This window comes from Acomys minous (genome assembly GCF_964271855.1).
Source record: "Acomys minous genome assembly, chromosome: 14".
Lineage (NCBI taxonomy): Eukaryota > Metazoa > Chordata > Mammalia > Rodentia > Muridae > Acomys > Acomys minous.
The window spans coordinates 85,359,655-85,382,526 of NC_140496.1; the positions used below are offsets into that span (position 1 = coordinate 85,359,655).

General features: G+C 42.0%; 1 protein-coding gene across 3 annotated transcripts in view; it reads right to left on the reverse strand.

Annotated features, from left to right (window-relative positions):
• Window positions 1–22,872, reverse strand: part of SEC24B (SEC24 homolog B, COPII coat complex component) — a 77,833-nt gene that overhangs the window by 35,145 nt on the left and 19,816 nt on the right. Inside the window, exons 3-5 of one of the 3 annotated variants that reach the window (XM_084756846.1) lie at window positions 18,918–19,061; window positions 15,653–15,775; window positions 5,394–5,498 (exon numbers count right to left, since the gene is read on the reverse strand). In XM_084756846.1, the coding sequence (XP_084612972.1) occupies window positions 5,394–5,498; window positions 15,653–15,775; window positions 18,918–19,061 (372 nt within the window). The remainder of the gene's footprint in view (window positions 1–5,393; window positions 5,499–15,652; window positions 15,776–18,917; window positions 19,062–22,872) is intronic. The other 2 variants (XM_084756847.1, XM_084756848.1) reach the window with 2 other exon arrangements.

Sequence of the window (22,872 nt, forward strand, 5' to 3'; positions counted from 1 at the left end):
GGAGGAGGAGGAGGAGGAGGCAGCAGAGGAGGAAATCATTGACTCCAGCTCCAGTGGATCCAGTGCCCTCTTCTGGCCTCCCTGGGCCTCAGGCACACATATGAGGGCAAAACCATCATAAACATAAAATTACTAACTCTGGGAATAGAAAGATGGCTCAGCTGTTAAGAGTCGTGCCTGCTCTTCGAGTTGGTCAAGTTCTATTCCCAGCACCACATGGTGGTTCATAACCATGGAATCTCCAGTTCCAGGGGACTCAAGATCCTTTGCTGACCAACCTCTTTGTACAATAGACACTTTCATCCAAGCCTGAAACCCTGAATTAGGCTGTCCAGGGCCAACATGGCAGAAAGAGATGACTGACTCCCACAAGTTGTCCCTTGACCTCCATAAACATGCCGAGGCATACATTTACCCCACATAAATACATATATGAATGCTTTTTTTTCCAGGTGGGGGGTTGTCGAGACAAGAGTTTCTCTGTGCAGCCTTGGCTGTCCTGGACATGCTTTGTAAACCAGACGGGCCCTGAACTCACAGAGATCTGCTTGCCTCTGCCTTCCGAATGCTGAAATTACAGGCATGAGCCACTGCGCCCAGCTCCAAATGAATGCTTTTTTTAAAAAAAATCTTAAAACAAAAACAATTATTCTTGAATGAAGCCAAAGATAAGAAGATATTTATATCAAACTATTAAAAATCATACTTCTATTTAATCATGAATCTGAGGCTCTTTCATAACAAGTCAAATGTTAAAATTTTAACTTTTAAAAATTTGCTCATTTTGAAGTAGACAAAGTCCCATCCCTAACCAAGAAGCTATTTGCATGTGATATCTGCTGAGAAAGGGGAAATGAGTGTTTTTAGTAAATGTCACTTCATACACCGACTGCTCTCCAGGGCAGGCATTCCCTGAGTAAGCGGCTCACACAGGACTGACTGCATGGCTTCTTGTGTGGCTTTTGTTTGTTTGTTTTCTGTCTTTTTTTTTTCTTTTTGAGAGAGAATGAAAACTTGAAGCTGGGTGGGAAGTGAAGTGGGAAGGATCCAGGAAGACATGGGAGTAGAAAGACTATCATCAAAATTTATTATATGAAAACATTTTAAATAAGTTTAAAAATACCCATCTTAATAATGTTATAGCTATAAGCTTTCAAGTATTACTTTTATAAAAATAGTTGTCCTAGTTTATTTTTAAGTTTATTCTTTTACTTTCAGAAGTCCAAGTCTTGTCACAATATCAAAGCAGTGACAGATGTAATGGCAAATGGACCACTAAGAGTCAGGAACAGGGAACACAGTTGAACTCTGATACAACGTAATACTTAATCCACTCTGGTGGGTTCACAGACAGCATCACTGGCAATACCCATCAGAACTGTACTAAACATACACATACAAACACATCTGAAACCTGAACGTTGACATTCTGAACACACCTAAAGACATCTCCATGGATTCACTACCATCCTAGAGGAATAACATCTAATGTAACCCTTCACACTACAGCTTCTATCACTCACCTTGCCCCCTCATTTCTCACATGCTGCTGTAGCATCCTCCCTCTCACCTTACAATGCAGTTACACCAAACACCTACCAACACACCTCCTTCTCCCTTGTGTTCATGGCCAGGACACTGTCTGTAGCCGGACTTCCTTTCCCACTTGAGAAATCTTTCCCTTACGCCAGTAGAAAGTCACTTCCTCTCCAGGTAAGGCTTTGTTTAAAACCCCAAACCACTGCCTTTTCAAGTTGTCCTATAATTACAAATGCTGTTTCCCTATTCTAAGTATTTGTGGAGGCCACTGCATTGTCCTTTAAAACAAAATTACAGACTGAACGGTTCTTATCTAAAATACATGGAACCCTAAAGATTTCAGTTTAAATTTTTTTTTCAGATTCTAGAATATTTATATATAAAAGATAAGGTATCCTCAGATGAACACAAATCTAAACATAGTATAGGTTATATTTCACATGTACCTTAAACATGGGATCCAAAAGTAATTTTACGTTGTTTCTAGTAAATCTAGGATAACTATGATCTATCATGAGAAAAGCAGAATTGTCCACTTGAGTCATCTTGGTACTGAAAACGTTTTGGCTTTTGTAGCAGTTTACACTTCAGATTAGGGAAACTCTACATGTCCCATTTTAATGTGAAAGCTAACCTTAGATCAACAAAGAGCTTTGATAGATTATCCTCCTATAAAACCTTAGGTATCTCTAGGTTTCGCAGTTTCATTACGCCAGTAGCATGACAGTAAGAATGATGAGGCCAGGTAGGGGAAATGCCTACACATAGAGCTCTTGAGAAGAATCCCCCTTGGTATATACTGGCTTTATGTCCCAGCTTTTGAAGAAGCTTCAAAAAAAGCCAAAGGAGAAAAAGAGCTAAAATCTGAGGAAGCAAAGGAAAGAAGAGGCCAAATGAGCCATGCACCTGGACTACACAGAGAAATGATGGCTCAAAAAGAAATAAAAATAGCACAGATTCTCTGACGCAGAGAAAATATAAAGCCTTGAAGAAAAGGCCTAAGTTGTTCTCTCGGGATCAACAAAAACCAAGATATTTTCTAGTATTGCTCAATTTGAAGTTAACTGGGTAAACTGAGAATCTGCACCCACACAACTTATATAAAACATGCAGACGAAAGGTAGACTCCATATCCACCACCTACTGCTTGAGAGAAAAAATGGACGCCTCAGATCGCTGAGCTGTTCTCCTTAGTAACAACAGGTTCTACACTGACGCCCATGCAGGAGCAGTAGGAGTCATCAACGTGGCACTTGAAGTAGCATGAAATCTGCACTAGTGAGACTCGAAGAATGTTCTTTCTCTCCTACCTCCCTATGCCCAAACAGCGTTAGAGCTACAAGGGATGAAGAAGGACACCAGAGCCCATTTGAAGGTATTGCCACTAGATAAATCCAGCGCAAGGTGCTATCCATGGGTCTTCACAAAAATAAGTCCAACCCTCTAATCCAGGTACCTGAGAGCTTGGAAAACCTTAGTGAATACTAAAGCAATGGGTGACAGCTGAATAAGGAATATGGTACTCAGGACTAGAGACCGCTCAGCCGCCAGACTACCTGCAATGAGGACCAGAGGCTAAGATCTCATAGCAAAGCAAAAGGCAGATTCGACGTCTACATCAAACACCAACCCTTACAGGCCTGTATTTTCAGCTCCAAGAAATCCAAAGCACTCTCTTGACCTTTGCTTCTGCACAGAGCCATGCATCAGCCTATACGCACATACATAAGAATTTAAAAGAACAAACACATCTCAAACAAGCTCCACAAAGTATTCATTAGCTTCAACAACGCAAAGCAATGCCTTCCAGTGTCAGTCTGGCAGAGAGCCACCGTAATATAACGCTCAATGTTAGCCTCATCCACATGCAAGCAGACATCACCAGGGGCACCGCACACACAATGTGTGAACATGTGTAATTCCAGCAGCTAGGTGGAGGCAAGCGAGTTCGGGGCCAGCCTTGGCTATACAGAGACTGACACCAGCACAGGCTACGTGAAACTCAGCCTCAATAAACCACAAGTGTCAATGAAAGGAAAAACTGTATGGTCTGACTTTAATCATCAGCAAACATTTCATAAAGTAAGTAAGCGACCTGTGTGAGATCAAGTTCCTAGAAAGCACACCTACATTCAACATTCTCTAAGGCTGAGTGACTGGCTTTAGAAAGCTGGACTGCTACGGGCTGGAAGGCACAATTATCAGGAGCTAGGTTTAGCTCCCTTACTAGCCATTCATGTGCCGCCTCTGTGTATGACCTAACAGCCTAGTAACTATTAGGTAAATCCTTCAGGAATGTACAAGGAAAGTCTTAGCCTTCACCAAGCAACAAAGATGTCAATTAGATCATATGTGAGCCCACAGGGTTCCCCCACTGTGCCGTGTATCCACTCTGCCTGGAGTTTCCACCAATGTGTTTGAAAAGCACCTTGACGTACGACTTCCTGCTACTATCAAAACTTCATGAAACTATTACCACACTGGAATATGGTATTTTGGGAAACCTGTGTTCCTAAGTTAGTCTTCACTCACACTCAGCTTTGAATAAGTTCCCTCTTATTCTCTTTGAACTGAGAGCTAGGTCTGTTTTGCATTAACGGAACTACTGCAGCCATACCAGCTAAGTTCAGTGAACTACTATGGACTAGATCCTGGGCCATGAAACCAGCTATGAACACATCAGACACTACCACATGAATGTTCAATTTCCTGCAACTGTTCTATCGTCATAACCAAGCAACTCACACCACAGTATTTGGGAGTAAAATGCATGCCTATGATTTGCTTTCAGACAATGAAGGGAGAAATACATAAAGAATTATAAAAGAGGTGGTTAATTTGGGCAAAACATATATATGAATATCTTTCAAAATTTAAAAATATGAAATCATGTTAAAATGTAAGACATTTCTGAATGAAATAAATATTTTTATATATTAAGGAAAACTTTCTTCCTACTTGGCATCTCTTATTTTATCCCTGTCAAATCATGTACAAAGAATTGAATATTTAAGTTGGGCGTGGTGGCACATGTCTTTAATCCCAGCACTTGGGAGGCAGAGGTAGGCGGATCTCTCTGTAAGTTTGAGGCCAGCCTGGTCTACAAAGCTAGTCTAGGACAGCCAAGGCTATACAAAAATACTTAAAAAAAAAAAAAAAAAAAAAGAATATTTTAAACAATGCACACAGAATAGCAGCTTTTGACTAGACAAATTCTATCAAATCCCTTTATCAATAACAAATATAGTAGGAAGAAAGTTGTGGTCACACAAAGCAACTTGAAAGAGCACCACCTTTTCATCTACTCTTCATGTATTAATGTTAGTAGAAGAACTGAACTGTTTAATTTTTAATAGTGTTCTACCTACCAAAGCATAAAAATCTAATAAAGCAGGTTGTCACCACACAACCATATATACACCTTCTTTAGTTAATGTGATATGAACTAGTTCACGAGCAGGAAAATACTGACATTATATACTAAGTGGGCCCAAGAAGACCCAGACCTATGGAACAATCTGACTTCTCCATCACATTAAAAAAATCCATATAGCTCATGTTGATTAGTCTGAAGGAGCATGCAAAGCAGAAAACATTATTCCTAGGGGTGCTACAGCAATCAGCCGGGAGCTTCAGTCAGGCCACTCCTTTGCACACAGCTTGGGAAAACAGGCACGTCTAAAAGAAGAAAACATTCAACCATCATCAAAGATGCGACCACGCCAAGTGACAACCTCTAAAACTCAGCTGAGGTATTCATTGTGCTCAACCTTCAGACAGTTTCTAACAGCTGAGACTGTGAGGTAAAGACAGTTTGAACAGGCGAAGGTGGAAACTGTAAAGCTAAAGCAGACCTGCTTCCTCATCCTCATCCTCCTCTTCCTCATCATCGGAAGCTGATGACAAGGGAGTTGGTGTGGAGCTAGCTTGATTATTAACATAGTCACCATACTGCATGCCTGTAAAGTGGAAAGCACAAACACAAGAGTCAAACCAACAGGAAAGGCAAAGAAATCAATCTTGACATTACATTAAAAGTGAGAAAGAACTCTGACATTCCAAAGAACATCCCAGCATGCATATTAATATCAGCAGATTATTATCAAAACCAGAATCTTTAGAAAAATCTATGCAAAGCAGTTTAGTAAAAGCAATTTGAATTTGAACTGGTTTAAGCATTAAAAATGTACCATACATTACACTGCATTTGGAACCCACAGAGGTGTTCTCTGAAAATATTTATGAGCTCTATACACCTTTACCTTCTTCAGCCTTGGGACTGTGGTAGTGCATATGCTTTTCTGGACGGCAGTGATCATTTCTACTGAACTAAATTTGTATGCTAAACACATTCAATACTAGGTTCCTTCTGGATGCTAACGCTACCTTGTTGGAGTTCAGTTGCCATAACAGAATATAATGGCTGTTAAAGAACTACGTTGAGCACAGTTCTTTGCTTATTGGGGACACTGTGGCCTTAAGTGTGACAATGACAGAGAAGTGCATTTCCTGAGATGCCCAGTCCTGTCAGTGTCACCCTACAGCGTACGTGTGGATGTGAAATAAGACCAATATGTCTCAAGTCCACCAGAAGGCAAACCGTGGGAAAGACACACAATCTGGTGCTGTTCCCTATATAAGGCATCCCTTGTATACAGTTACTACATAGTATTACTTAATCAAAAGTCAGTGTGAAAATTAATATATGTAACATTTTACAGGAAAATGCAATTAATCTAACTTAAAAATGACAACGCCTTATAAATAGGAATAAACACATGCTTACAAGGAAAATCTCATAGTTCTTTTCGAAATAGAAAAACCCCACAAACAGCTGGGATTTCCAAGAACACTTAGCAATGCCGGAAACACATGCTCTCATCATTATTTTCTGGGTAGCCTTTTTGGTTAATATGGATAAACAACTCATCTGGAAAGTGGGAAAATGGCTGCTAATGAGTACATTTGAGTTCAGAAGAAAGCAAAGGTTAATCTATAGATAAGTAAAGCTTTAGTCTTCCAACTAATGTAAACAGAGTCGCGGGAAATCTGTTGACTGTGCAGATTTAGGGTTTTGATTTGCTTGTGTTTTTTTCAGTTGGTTTCACTTTGTAGTCCAAGCTGGGTCTTGAACTCATGGTACTCCTCATGTCCCAGCTCCCTAAGTGATGAGACTACAGGTGTAATCTACCAGACCTGGCTAGCTGAAACATTTAATATAGATAAAGCAGGAGTTATCTTAGGTTCATCTGAGAAAATAAAACTCAATATAAAATAGGTCCACACATTACATGACAAACTGACACCTTCCAAATTCAGTGGCATTGTCCTCTAAACCACTTACTTAAAATGAAAATTTAACTAATATTAGACTGTAAATTAAATATACAAAGAAGTGACAACTAAACAGATCAACTAATAAGTTTTTTTAAACAAAAGAAATCCTTAAATGTAATGACTTATGTCATACTTCCTTGATGTGCTATTAGTGGTATACTTTAGAGGTCTATGTATATGTGTAAAGATGACACAGACAACAATATATTTTTTTGTTGTATTAGAGAGGCCAATAAGGAGGTAAATGAGAAGAAAATCCATTCTTCCTGACTGGGTTAGGATGGCTGTTTGCTGATGCTACTCAAAAGAGCCACAATACAAAGCAAAGTTATACACATACTATAAAATAAATATTTTCCTCTCTTCCAGATTTAGAGAAAACGTTTATTTCATTTAATTACTAGGAAAGAATCTAAGGCCTAGTTGAGAAAATGGGATGGCTAAAAAATTATAAAAATCCATTCAGCAATGATTTAATTCACTAAAACAAACCTTTACATATATATATTTATATTTGTAGACTTTAGAATACATTGTGGCCATCCATTTACTATATTAACTAAATGTCACATACCTTTCTCCCACCATGACTTTTAATATGTTCAGAAATTAGCTTACCTTTGCTTGCTCAAGTAAGCTCCCTTAAAAGCTTGAAATATTAATAGATAAGAACATGACATTTCAGAACCACCAAGGAAAAACTTTAGAATAAGATCCCTCCACATTTAAAGATCCTGTTTCAGGTATGTGCAGTATACTTAGAATGCAACAAAGAGGGAGTTCTTGCCAAAAGCAGCTTGCTGCCCGAATACCAACTCCATAGTACAGGAATCCCACAATACAGGGAACACTTAGAGAGGGTCTGCTTCTATTCAAACTCCTTTTAAGAGGTAACACCCACCAGCACAGTTAGGTCAACTATAAAGTAAAAGACTAACAGAGCCTCCTAGAGCCCATCCTGAAAGCTGTCGTGGGAAAATACAGAAAACACACACTATTATATTCTAAACCACTGAGTTATCTAAGACTTACAATCTATGCATTTCGTGGCAAAGAACACCTCACAGGATCTGACAAGATGAAAAGCACTGCAGTTAACAGACGCCCCCATTGTAGTGCTAACAGGAACACTCCAAGAAACCAACCAAGAAATCCGGATTTCTCTGGGGGTTCTCTTGCTGAACTCTCTCAGAAAAGCCTCACTGTTCTGGTAACACCTGGCCGTTTGTGAGTATATTTCCTGTGGGTTTCATGTTTCCTATTAAAGATGGAATACTGCTGTAAGGAAGCTGAAGAAAAGCTCCCTTTGTTTTTCTTTTCAGTTTGTCCAAACTAAGTAAATCTACTTTCCTTGTCAATTCCAATTTCCTAATGTCTTCTGGAAAATAGGGAAATTAAAATTATGGACCCAGGATTCAAATTTCATAGGCTTGTTGCAAGGGGGAAAGAAGGCAAAGGAGCACATAAGCTGTCAGACCCCGCTGCTCATGGCTGTGATTTGGGGACAGAGCTGATGTGGAGCACCTGTCCAAGCTGCACGTGCCCCAGGTCTGAGCCCCAGGGGTGGAAAAGCACTAAGATCCTCTGCAGAGCGCATCCTGGGGGTACAAAGCTGTCTTCACTGTGCCCCCTCAGCTATGCTGGCAAGAAACTGAAGGTCTCAAGAGAACAACTCCACTACAACAGGCATATTTTTAAATTCAAGATTTACACTTTGGAACAACTTTTACCTTCCCTAAGGTGACTGTCAAAGTAGCACGCGTTAGAAGACTTCGAGAGAGGGCTCTCAGGAAACACTGGCTTTCTAAGAAACTCACATGCCCCTTCCACAGGGACTATCTTTCCACCCAAAGAAGTGCCCAGTTAACAGCCCCACCCCCACCCCACTCCCAATTTACAAAGGACACAGTAACCCTGATTTACCTAAAGTTCACTCTGAAATACTGTACTGAGGCATAAAACCTCTTTCTGTAGCTACAAAGAAAGTGTCCTCTTTCCTCAGTGAAGGCTCAAGGACACTTAAGACTTCCTGTTCTGAAGCTGCCCTGGGTATGAGCATAGCAGAAAAAGTGAGGCAACAGGAGTCAGGACAGTTGAGTGGGTGTCATTTTATCACCCTCTACCACCACTTTCAAAGTAGCCTATGAGAGCAAAGCAAAAATAGGAAGAAGTCTCAACAGATGAGCAAGGTGACAGTGCAGGTAACAACCGGACTCTGCCAGCACTCAGGAGGCAGAGGCGGCTGGATATTCAGTGTGAGTTCAAGGCCAGCCTGGAAACAATGAGTTCCAGGTCATTCAGGGCCACATAGTGAGACTTGTCTCAAACAAACAGGAAGAAAACAGCTAGGACTCTGGGCTCAATTTAAGTTCAGCCACATACTAGTTGTTAGTGCTCAGGAAGTTATTAACTGCTGTGCCCAGTACTGCTGGGTCCTGGCAACCTGACTGGGGCGACGCAAGAATGAAAAAACTACAGACACTGAAGAAATGACAGACACACATACAAGAAAAGCTGAGACCGGGTGGGCTTTGCTCTCTCTGAGTGGAGAGCACTTACTATGCAGCCCGAAGCTCAGCACGTTTATTATGTACAGCAAGAGGAGGAGGGTTAGTCTTGGTGGGAGATCTCTGTAAGGAACAGTCTTAGCTGTAAATATCCAGGAGGAGGAAGCTGCAGTTGGGAGGAGGAGGAAGAAGCTGCAGTTGGGAGGAGGAAGAAGAAGCTGCAGTTGGGAGGAGGAGGAGGAGGAAGCTGCAGTTGGGAGGAGGAAGAAGCTGCAGTTGATGCTTTCTGTACACACTGTCAACATTCGTGCTTGGACCAGGGGAAGGCTTTGGCCCTGAGCCTGACCCAGAAAAGGCTTTGCCATGTCCATGGATCTGAGGCACTGGGGTCCTTGACATGGCCGTGCTCATGTCAAACAATATACATTCACTTAGGCCTTCCTCTGCTCCCCACATCTCCCCCTTTCTTATTCCTTAGATGTTCACGATGACTCTCCATGCTTAGTCCAGAGGTGGTTCGCTGTAATGCTCAACACCAGACTGTAAGGATGAGAAGAGGGAAGAACGTGACAGCTGCTGTGGCCCAACAAAAGTGAAAGGATGTTTTAATAGATTCAACAGATTGAAGATGGAAGCTTTCAAGACTGTTTTGTGACATTTTAGAAGACACAATCTTACATAAGCCTCTTGCATCCCTAGGGTGTGCTGACATACTATCACTGTGGGTCCAAACACCCAGGAGTGGGCCTCAGTTCGTTCCCCAGTCATATCTGCTTTTGCTATAAGGGGCTGCTCTCACGTATGTCAGTAGTCATCTGTGTGGCACTAAATTCTGTCTAAATCTAAGGGCTGTAGCTCGCCCCTAATAGTCAGAGATCCCACTGAGACTCCAGGTGGTTACTGAAGTACTCCGCTAAACAGGATGCCATTGGTTTAAACGGGTATGGAAAAAAGTGACCAAGCCACTAAATGAAAACACGGTGGCCTGGGGCCGTAGGTCCAGTAGGCTTTTCCCCTGACTGGACTTACCTGAATGGATATGATTACCAGACACATCAGAAATATAGCTGCAGGGTTATTTCCCAACCCCAGGCCTCGGGCTCCCTCCTCCGACATTTGCATCAGCCTTTTTATCTGACCCCATGTTGGTGGTGTCGCCCTCCTTGAAGTTTGTGCAGGAGGCCTCCTCCTTGGAGACCGCTCGACTGGCTTCAAGGGCCACACTTTCGGTTTCTCTGTGGGCTCCAGTCTCAGCCTCTTCACACCTGCAACCAGGAACTTCACTGCATCCACAGCTCTTTAGGTGCCTTGAAGGTACCCAAAGTGGCTGTTCCACACCTTCAGGGAAGACACAAGAACACCCTCTTCCCCACATTAGCATGGGGAGCAGGCCAAACCACTTTCCTGTCATAACATGTTCCTGCAGTACCTTAGGTTTTATTTTCCCTGCCCTTTAGCAGTGAGTGCCACTTTGTGGTCATCTCCTACACAATTTAAAACTTAGTGTAGACAAAGCCCCATTTAGAGAAGTGGAAGGAGCGAAGAACTTCCCCCTTTTGCTTTTCTAATTGTTGCTTGAGCATCTGTGGAATCTTTCTATATTAGCCTGTCCCTGAGGCTTGTAGGGAATGCCCACATTGTGAGCTACTTGTGATGCGCACAAAAGGTTGTTTTAATTGCAGAAAGGGTATAAGCAGGAACACTGTCCATCTTGAGGTGCTGTGTGTGGCCCAGAACAAATGCAGCAAGGCAATGAGCAACAGTGTGCTGGTCGCCTCCCTGTGTGAGCAGGACCTAAACAATATGAGAACAGCTATCAGAAGAAACATGCACAAACTGCACTCTCCCCAAGGAGACAACACAGAAACCAACCATCTGCCAGAGAGCATTGGGATATAACATTCTGGTCAATGTTGTCATGTGTGACATGCTGGAAAGGACCAAAGTGGGTGCATTGCTTACTATTAGTATAGCCTGTTCTCGAAAAGTGGCAAGTTCCTTTTGTAAAGAGGTGTTCTGATGACATGGACCATGACTATCATGGGTTTTTATCAAGGCAGACTGCACAGCAAGAGGGAAGCAGAGCGAGGGCCTGAGACTAAGGTGTCAGCCATGCATTAGCATCAGCCAATGGTCTGGGGAGAGCTAAATGTGCCTAAGTATGACCAACATAGCAAGAACTCTGACACGGAAGCAAGAGTTTCAGGAACCTATGGAAAAGACGGTATAGCTCTTGATCTGGTGCCTGACCAATGTAGACTATCTGTGAGTCCTGCCTTGCCTCTTCTGCACAGAAGCATGGGTGTAAATACTGATAGAGGGAAGGCACAATCATCTCTAACTGTGCAGACGGCAAAGAGTTCCGCTCACTAAGTACACTGTGCACTGTACTTGAGAACCCAAGCAAAGGTGATCGGCAGCTGTAATATTGCCAGAAGTGTCTGTAAAGACAGTTTTAGCAAACTGTATGACCTCAGGAAAAACAACCCTGTGAATAGATGTACAGTCTAAAATATCTTGGATGTCAGAAGATGAAAAATCAAGCTGCCCAGGGTAATTAGCCAAAGAGCACTGTCAGGCACAGGACTGTTGCCAGAGCCAATGCTGATGATCTCCTAAATATGGGACAGGATTTCCTTCTGGCTCTTGACTCAGCATTCCTATAGTGTCTTTGAGTCCCTCTGAGATTAATTTTGCCACCAACCAAATCATAGCAAAGGTTCAAAACCCTGGATGAAGAATGCCCAAAATGTAACTATTTCAAGTGCTCTGCAGTGGCCAGAGTGCCCCAGCAGGGTCACTGGTGATTTTAGGATTGCTAGTGAAAGGCATGCCTGGGTCCCATGAACGGACCTGGACACAGCCACTTATGTACAGCTAGAGCTATCCTAGCCTCAAGAGTAATGTGACATGGAGAAGAGGGCTCAGTGTTCCCTTCTAATTTGGGGAAATTGAAAAGGTTTTTGTGTCGTAAGCTTAAGTGCAGGTCTCAGTCAATTTATATCTCCCAACTATTCTTGAAAATCATTAAGAGTTTTGAGAAAATTATTGTAAATTTCTAGCTTTTGAGGGCATACAGCATGTTCCTCTATAGTTTTATCTAGGCATTGAAGTGGAGATGCCTTTTGCATCTCTTTTGGAGAAATTTGAAGACACCCAGGTCTAAAGGCTGGTTTTGAAACCAACCAACTACCAGTTCAGAAGAATCAGGATGACTATAGCATCCATATAGTGGGTGATGCAAGCCTTAGGGTTTCGTCAGCTATGACCTGGACAGCCTCAGCAACAAATTTGTCAGCAGGGCTGCTTTCACACCCTGGGCAAGTGCTATGCAGACAGACCATGATTAAGCAAGGGGGTGGGGGTAAAAGCAAACTTTTTGAGATAGCCAGAACGTAGGCAAATGGTGAAAAGCAACCCTTTAAGTCAAGTATAATGAAATGAAAGTGTGACGGTATGCAATAGGTGATGGTGGTCCCGGGTGCTGGAGCACACTGCCTGCATGACTCTGTTCATGCTCTTAAATCTTAGAGCAGCCTCTATTCACCTGATTTCTTTTTTAGAAGAACATAAGGATGTCCTAGCTCTATGTCTGTCCTGTAACTGTTTTTCCACCAAAGCAGTGGAAATTGTGCAGGGAATTGTACATAGCTACTGCTCTAGCTAGACAGGTTTCTCTGATGGCCAAGTGATCTGGGAGGCAGGTTTCCATTGGGGACGCATGTGAAAAGCAGCAGTCATGCGACAACGCACTCCCAGCCTTTGGGAGCACCCTGAGGGTTTATGGGAATAGATGCATCTTGTATTTTACCTAAACTCCATAAAGGATTAGGTCCCTGGTGAGATATCTAATGATAGTATGGTTTGGGCTATTTAAAAGGACTCCCATTTGGCTCAGATATCTAAGTCCCCTAAGATCACAAGCATATTGGGCAGGATATATGACCTAAAAGCACCTTGATGACCTTTGACATCTGACAACTAATCACAGCAAACTGTGTAATGGTGCCCAAGCCTCGCCCACTCCCTGGAGGCCAGTACGTCATTCCACAATTGCTGGCAAATCTGCCCTGGTACCAATAAGCCCCCCAAAATGCTTTACCATTTAAGTTCAGCTTCGTTTCTGAGTGATTTTGTGTTACTCTTTGTACCAGTAAGCATGGTTTGAAGACCCCAAACTTCCATCTTTACGGGACTAGGCCGTGAGCACCTTTTGTTGTTTAGCATTGGAAATATCACTAGTTGAGCGATTTTAAACTCAGGTGTAGCACCAAAAGAAGTCGGGGGTAAGAGAACTGTGGAACCTTGATTACCCTGTATAATTTTCATCCACGACCCCCAGGTGAACCTGTACTCCCCTAAGCTCTGGCTGAGTCAGGTGATGGGACTGAGGTTCAATCCCCCACTGCCTGAGGCTGCTTCATAGGCTCATCAGTGGTGCTTTTGGTAGCTGAGGGTTACTGTCTGTTCTATCCCTCTTAGAGAGCTTCAGGGTGACAACACCTATTGTTTGAAGGGGCATCAATCATTTCCCAGGCCCTATGGTGGTTGCTAGTGAATACCCATTTGTGAACAGCATTTATAAGCCCAGTAGACTCCTCTCTCAGGCATAAACCTGGGAGGCCATGCAGATCATGGGAGATGGAGGGTACAGAGGCATGCTTCTCTTTTTTTAATTTGAAATTCTTTTTTTGTTTGTTTGTTTTTTTGTTGTTGTTGTTGTTGTTTTTTTTTTTTTTGGTTTTTCGAGACAGGGTCTCTCTGTAGCCTTGGCTGTCCTGGACTCACTTTGTCGACCAGGCTGGCCTCGAACTCACAGTGATCCGCCTGCCTCTGCCTCCCGAGTGCTGGGATTAAAGGCATGCGCCACCACGCCCGGCTTTTGTGGCAGCAATCACATGCGAAATGTCCTGTTTTTCCTTATGTATAACAGGCACCATTTTCCCCTCGGGGTATATAACTTGCTTAAGGACTGCTGCAAGAGACGTGTCCTGAAGTTGGCTTAGACCATATACAATCTAATCATCCCTTGTAAATATAAGTGCTTATGATAATCCCTATGTGCCTCCTTACAGGTCTTGTCAGCATTTTCAAGGACCAAATGATACATAAGTACCTTTCTTGCCTCACAGTCAGCTTCCAGGCGACACTGTAGCTTGCAAGAACCAGGCCACAAAATCTGGGTACAATTCTGGCCCTTCCAATCTGTTCTCTACAAGGTTCCCCCTCCCCACTTTGGAGGGCAATTCTCTGTGTCCTTAAGGCAGCTATGTTAACCTGTTGGTAAGTTTGCAAAGGATATATAACTGGTTGTTGGTGTCTTCTTAAGTCCTGTACCCAGGAACCTGTTTACAGCTGTAGCAACTCCACAGGCTAGATAACACTGCTTGGTCCTCACATCATTCTGTAAATGCAGTCTTGAACTGCGGCTAATCCCATGGGCTGAGTCGAAATTCTGCCATGTTTAGCCACTCAGAAGGAGGTCAAGTATTGCCACTGAGGATATGCTGAGTAAGTCACTGAGTAGAGAGAGCCACAGGCCCATAGGCTGCCCAGGCCTGCGTGACCTCCTCTCGGGATTTAAAAGGTACAACCTCATCATAGCACACACTTTGGTTTGAATTCTGTAAATTAGGTCTGCTCCAACAAGAGAAAGCAATTAAAACCCTGAGTGTCTTCTTCAAATCGCTCAGCCTAACATGGTTTGCAGTAAAGGAGGAAGTTTACATCCCTGAAAGCTTGCTGCTGCCTAGACCCAAAGTGCAGTCACCAGGGTTTGGGCATCCTCACCCCTGTAATCACTTTCCTCAGTATTAGGGTCCAGGACATCAGGCAGGTCAGGGCGAGCCTGCCCTGTGAACTCAATCTGACTCTCTGTCTCTGCAGATCCAACTCTACAGAGCCCGCCCTCCTTTGAGGAAACAATTATGGATCTACAGAATCACATGTAAGACTTGAAAAACTGTAAGTGAAGATGGGAATACACTTGGGTTGCTCAGCCCTGTGTCTCACAGCCTTTTCTCTATCTTTTCCTGAGTAATCAAACTCCCTGTCTCTTCTCTGGGAAGCCAAAGGCATGTCTCCTGAAGAAGTCTAAGAACTGTTGGAACTGTAATGTTTTCTTCACTCTGCCTCACGGCTCCCCAAGAGCCTCCTTCAAAGTATTACCATACAACTGGCATCTCTACATTCTGCCTGGCCATGTTTTATACCTAACGCTTACAATTACACCCCTCTCCCATTACCTTCATTTTTATCTTTCTCTTTACCTTTATTTGCGAACTTCTCTGGGGGGCGTTCCCTCATCCGACCGATGCAAGTTCCCCACAGTCCAGGGTCTCTGCTCAGGCGCCACTTGCCACATCCAGCAAGGCTAGGTACTGGAAACCTGACTGGGGTGACGTGGGAATGAAGAAACTACAGACACTGAAGAAATGACAGACACATATACAGAAAAGCTGAGACTGGGTGGGCTTCGCTCTCTCTGATGGAGAGCACTTACTGAGCAGCCCAGAACTCAGCCCTGTTTTCTATGTACAGCAAGAGGAGGAGGGGTTAGCTAGTTTTGGTGGGAGGACCCTGTAAGGAACACGCTCAGGCTGTGTACATCCAGGGAGAGCTGCAGTTGGGAGGAGGAAGCTGCAGTTGATGCTCTCTGCATATACTGTGAACACTCGTGCTCAGAGCAGGGGAAGGCTTTGCCACTTCCTGAGCCTGACCTGGGGAAGGCTTTGCCACTTCCCATGAGCCTGAGGCACTGGGGTCTTGGCATGGACATGTTCCTGTTAAATAATAAACACTCACTCAGAACTTCATCTGCTCCCCACAACTAACTCTCCCACTTTTCACTTAATGAAATGGAGTACTTACTACTTTAAATGCTTATTGTAAGGATTTACTAAGTCCTATGTATCACATGCTTAGATATACAGTACCTGACATGAACTAAATATTGTACATGTTAGTTACCACTGTATTTTGAAAACATGTATATTTAATCTGAAATGATTATCAGTTATTCTCTGTCTCAAAAGTTTTTCTCAGAGGTTCTTGTGTAATCCAGGATAGTTTCAAGCCTGAAGTGCAGTTTAGGCGGGCTTGGCTTCCTGCGGCCAATCCCTGGCCTTTCCCTTCTATCTATGTAGTTCACTTCACACTCTGTCTTTCTCTGGAGCACTGGGATTCAATGATTGTGACTTCACATCTGGTTCTGTATACTAATTCTTTAAAAAACAAAAAACAAACAAACAAAAAAACAAAGCAAAACAAATGGGAGTGTTTTCTACCACTATTATGTGTTCCTCCAGATACACTGGATAAGATTCTATGTGAAGGCTGGGACAATGGCTCAGTGTCTGAGAAAGCACTTGTGCAAACATGAGGACCAGGGCCCATATCCTCTGAGCCCATGTAAAAGCCAGGCAGGTAGAACAGCCACCTATAATCCCAGAACTCAGGAAAGCAGACAGGGAATCCCTGAGGTGAGTTAGTTAGCTAGACTACAATGAATAGTCGAGCTCCATGTTCAGCAAGAAACTCTGTCTCAATTAAAGTGGAAAACTACTGAGAGACACCTGATATTTACTTCTATCAGGTTTACAAACTCATGTGCACACATGTACACCCTCTCACAAGGAAACATGCATATACACACGCACACCACACACACATACAAAAATAAAATCTACAAGTGACACCATGCCTAGCTTCCACAAGAAGATCTGAAAGCCCCTGTCCACTCAAGTCGCCTATATAAATGGTATGGTACATGTATATAATCTATGCATACTCTCCTATATGCTTTAAATCCTCTCTAGATTACATATAACACCTAATACAAAGCACATAATATGTAAATACTCGCTCTGCTGTATTGCCTAGAGAACGATAACAAGAACACACCTGCGTGCCTTTGGTACAGATGCTCCCTAGGTACTTTCAGTCTGTGGTTTATTAAGCATTCCAACACAGAACGCAGGATCTGGAGAGCAGTAAGTAGTGGTCACATGAACCCTAGCACACTCTATAAAGGTGGTGCACTGCACAGCTTCCAAGAGCTCCACTTATGTGGGCTACAACTTGCAAAACCACAGCATTCGTGACTTAGGTCAACAATTAGGTTCCATACCCTAGATCTATTCAAAGGCAAAAAGCAATCTGCTACTTAGAAAACAAATGAGTACCGTTTATAAGTTCACAGATCTCCAGCATTACATTTCCTGTTACTTATACAAGTAGCTAATCTTCGGGAAATCAAGAGTTTGTCAACAGCTAACAATAAAAGTTGCATTTTATAGGAAGAATGACAAGTTTGAATGAGAAATCTTTTGCTCTGCTACTTATTAACCTGTAATGTTAGGCAAGTTACTTCAACTCTATGAATCTCACTTCTTTACTCTACAAAACAGAGACTTGTGCCATATGATTAATATGGGGAATAGCTGGACAAAAATACAGTTATCTTAAATATCCTAAATATTCAATAAATGGTAGGAGCTTCTTCTCTTTCTAAAATGTACTAGGAAGGAATACTGTGATTGTCTAGGGGTAGAATGCAGGGTAAATTGGTAACTGAAGACACTATCAATGTAGAAGACACAAGAAAGATACTGGGGGTAGGGAGTGGAGCTTAAGTTCATGATAAGCCAAGCCTTCCTACCATTGTTCCCTCTGGAAGCAAACATACAGAAAAACTAGATTTTATTCCTAGACACATTGGCTTTTGGGAACTGCTAGGTATTTTTGGCATTGACTCTTTTCAAATCAAATAAGCAATTTACCCCAAATAATCTGACCAATTAACAAAAAGGCTGGTTGGCCACATAAATACTCAACAAACAGGCCATGAAAACAGCCTAAGGAGTTACAGTGCCTTCTCCCTTCAGAACATAACAGAAGAGTTTTTCGTCATCAAGGCTAGAGGTTGTCACACATAGTACATACAGCCCTTAAAATAGTTCAGCTGGAAATACAAACTCTGATCAAATGAAAACAGGTTAACCAGAAACATCAGTATTTTGGAACTTTTGCCATAAAGTAACCAAGAAAAGTTCTGAAAGAAAGAACAATGTGGAAGAACAAGATCTAAACAGTCTCTGTCCATCCAATTTGTCACTTATTTCATAATATTTAATTAACTGCATGGTCTGTCAATGATGCAAGTAGAGGTTACAATTCCACTTGACATTTCTCATCCCCCAAATAACAAGCACAGAAATCTTCAAACAAGACACAAAGATTCACTAAGTAAGATGATGATGGTTGATTTATCCTTTAAAAAAAAAAGTCTATAATGGCTTAAAAAGGAAATTTAACATCCCAGAAAGAATGATTAGTAACCTAATTTATACAAAGTATCTAATCAACAACAGAAATTATAAATTAACATGAAAGACTAAACTGTCATATGTGAGTTTGGATTATAAATTATTTTTTCATGTTTTCAGTTAGTTATGGTTATACAGTTTGGCTTTTTAAAATCAGCTACTGAGACATGAGTGTGCATATGCATAAAGTGAACAGCTCCTCACATACCTTTTGTCTGCATTTGCTCTGGAGGTGGTGGACCCGAGGGCACAGGCCCAACCGGGTGACTTGGAGGAGGTGGCATTCTTGTTGACGAGGGTCCTGGCAAAACTGTAGGTACTACAGAGCTGGACTTGGGAGGTTGGACATTTTCTGTAACAGGATAAAAGACAGAGTTTGCAACTGAAGACAAGAAACCATTTCATTCATAGCAACAAACTAGAAACCTGTTAAAATAATTTACTAACAAAAATACAATGGATCTGAAGTCCACAGAAGCTCCAGTGGCATCACACTGATTTGGTATCTAGAAAGAAGGCAGTCCAAACAAACCATTTCCCCAAAGTGAAAGAACTAGTCACTAATTTGTAATGACAACTTTTACTAAACAGCTCAAAGATGTTACTACCTTTTCAGACAAAATGAAATGCCATTTTTCTTTACAAACTAATGACCACTACTATTAACTATTGTACTGCACACTGGTAACCAAGGTAAAGTAAATAAAGGTAACAGGATCTCTAAATCCATCTCATTTTGCTTGCTTTCTGTATTTGTTTACAAAGAAGGATGTATGAAGGATGGAGGTTCAAGAACAAGTCATCCTAGTAGTTTTTCTCTGAAGCTGCAGATAACATCTTCCCCTTCAGCTTCACATGGTTTCTGTGAACACCTGGGTTCTAATCTTCTTGTAACAATACTATTCACTTTGGGTGTGGGCCCACCCTGATGACTTCACTTGAATGCAACTGCCTCTTTAAAGACCCTATCTCCAAATACAGTTATATTCTGTAATAAGATTCTGCCATGGGACTGCATTATGACCTTGCACCTGAACTTAAACTTAGAGTTTAGAGGGGATACAACCTATTCCCTAACAGATTCACTAGATGGTAACTAACAGTGTAAAGATAGGGAGTGGGGGCATTAAATTAAATAGGGAGTGGTGAGCCTCCAACTCAACTCACCACTTTCTATGTCCCAATATGAGGGACAATATATGGTCCTCTTACCTTTTGGTTACCCACCCACTTTATCCTGTATCTCAAGAAATACCTGTTGTCACTGAAAATATATTTAAAAGACTGCTGGTATTTTTTTGTTTTTTGTTTTTTGCAATGGTAAACAGATAATAATAGGTCAAGTAATGCATACTGATCACTCCCCATCTCTGATGAATAATCAGTATTTACAAGTGCAATGGCATTTTCTGTTTACTTTAATGAGCATATTAAAGAACATCTTTTTTTTCTACTTAGATTAGGCTTTTAGGGAAGGGTGTGGGAGACTTCTGCAAGTGGCTGGCAGCAACTTGAATGACCAAGTGATGTATCAGAATAAGAAAAAACAGACTCTGTTCCAGAGAGAAAAAAGCTTTGATAATTTACAAAAAGGTAGATGGGACAGCTGTATTGTACAGAGAAAAGAAATGCAAACTCAGGCAGAGGATAGTTCTGTCCAGGTCAGACAAGGGACAAGGGAAACAGAAGCCTCATCCAACAAGTACACCGGGTAGCCTTGCCCTCAGGACAAGCCCAAAGGACTGACACACCTCAACACCAGTTACAGGTCTTCACTGGACAGTGGCTTTTCCCAGGGGATAGCTAGCAGTGGGGAGGAGCTGCCTCAGCTCAGAGTGCTGCGTCCAGAGGCCACCATGAAAGGGAGGCTCTCACCTTGCACTGTTAATGGCCATGTGCTATCTCCAGTTTCTAACCAGATGCCCCATTTCAAATGTAACTAAGCAAGGGGCTCGCCATAATACTAGGCTAGACTTCTAGAATAAAGTGTCTATGATTCAGAGTAGTAAAAAGCAGATAGGACAATCCTAATAATTCCCAGAATGCCGGGAAACTTATGGCAAGGGTAGTGGTAAGCAGTGACTACATAGCGCCTGAGTAAATGCACCTGCACGCATGCACAAATACGGGTGTGTATGTAAGAATGAGGCGTGCTTGTACATTAACTTAGGTCTAGGACTAAAAGAAATGTAGGGATAAGGTATCCAAACAAAATGTGTCCTGCTGCACAAGCCAATAAACATACAAGTTAAATTTGGTACAACAGGGAAAAGAGATGGAAGATAATCCTCGAAAGACTGCTTTACCCCTTTATTAAGGACTTGGCCACTGTAGGAGACTAAACACCTGACCATCCCCAGGGCAAGGTTTCTCAATGCACATGCCATAGCTTCAGTAGGATTTGAGTATCAGAGAGAAGACATCATCACCTGTAGGAACTAGGTCTTGCTCAAGAGAGAAATTAGTCCCTAGTGTCTGAATCCCAGGTTATCATGTGCCACAGTGTCCTGTATATAAAGTAAGAATGGTGATCTCCTGGGCCTTCCACGTCAAAAGATAGCACATGAGACACATCCTGTGGAGCATGCTCTTCAGCCCAGTCACACCAGGCCAGTAATCAAATTTAAAATTTTATTAAGATCCAGGAAATTCATGCACAAAATTTGAGAAGACATTCTTTAAAGCATACAGCCTTGGGGCAGCTGTGTTTCTGAGTGTGGCTATCTTCTGTTCCATTAATGTCGCATTTTCCTTAAAACACTCAACTACTACATCCTCCTCCAACAGTGTTTCTGATTATTTCACATCCTCATTGAGCCTTCAGTATTATCAGAGTTTCTCATTTTTAATGGTCTAGTAGCTATTTTGGTTTCCTCCAGTTGCTTTTATAATATCTGTGACCGTTATAGTTTTCTCTTAGTTATGATTTTTCCATATCAATTTGTGTATCCATTTGTATAGCTTACAAAAATACATTTTCCTCCCACTTTCTAGTTAGTTTCATTTTTATGTCTTTTCAAAGACTAAAACTTCTCCACTAGATACACTAAAGTTTTTCAGTAGGCTTACTCTTTATGGCTGGCACTATGTGTGCTTTCTTTATAAAATCTGATCTCGCCAAAGTTCTGGTGATAGTCTATTTCCTCTGAAGGATTTTAAAGTTTTGCCTTTTTCATTTAAATATTTATTGAGCCACAATTTACTTCTTACATGGGGAATTCATCCTTTCACGAGGCTCCCCTAAAGTCCACAAGCAACAGGCCAATATGTCCTCCCTGAACTCTCAAAGGACCATAACCTTCTGCTTCCTGCTACTGACGACAGTTTGCTTTGCTGTTGTCTAGTGGACACCTGCTGCCCCAAGTGCATTACAGGCTTGAAATAAAAGAATCTCATCTTTTTACCCACGATTATCTCCCAACTCCAGAAGCCCTGGCATGACTGGCTTTCAAATAGCTAATGGTGGTAACTAGCTCTGCCAACAAGGATCAGAGAAGCATGCCAGCAAAGGGAATGTGACTGACACAAAAACATATAAACTGCTACTATGTAAAACAAATAGCCAAGCTTGGCACAGTGGTGCATGCCTGTAATCTCAGCATTTGGGGAGGCAGAGGCAGAGGCAGGAGGATATCTGTAAGTTTGGGGCCAGCATGGTCTACAAAGCAAGTCTAGGACAGCCAAGGATACACAGAGAAACACTGTCTCAAAAAAAAAAAAAAAAGAAAGAAAGAAAGAAAGAAAGAAAGAAAGAAAAACCAAAACCAAATAAACAAACAAAACAAAATAGCTAAGCTTGTGTTTTGTTTATAGCCTTAAAAGATATTATAGCTGGTGTGATGCACAAACCTTTAATCCCAGCATTCAGGAGACAAGGGAAGGCATATCTCTGAGAATTCAAGGCCCTTCCCTTTTGCTTTGAATCCTAGAAAAGTAAGTTCAGTGTAGCTAGAGAGATGGCTCAGCAGTTAAAGGCACTTGCTGCTTTTACAGAAGATCAAGGTTCAATTTCTAACATACACATAGTAGCTCACAGCTGTCTGTAACTCAAGTTTCAGGGTATTTAACAATTTGTTCTGACTGCCACAAACAGGTATGCACATGTATACACACAGGCAAACACTCATATGCATAAAGTAAATAATCTTTGCTGGGTCCCGTGG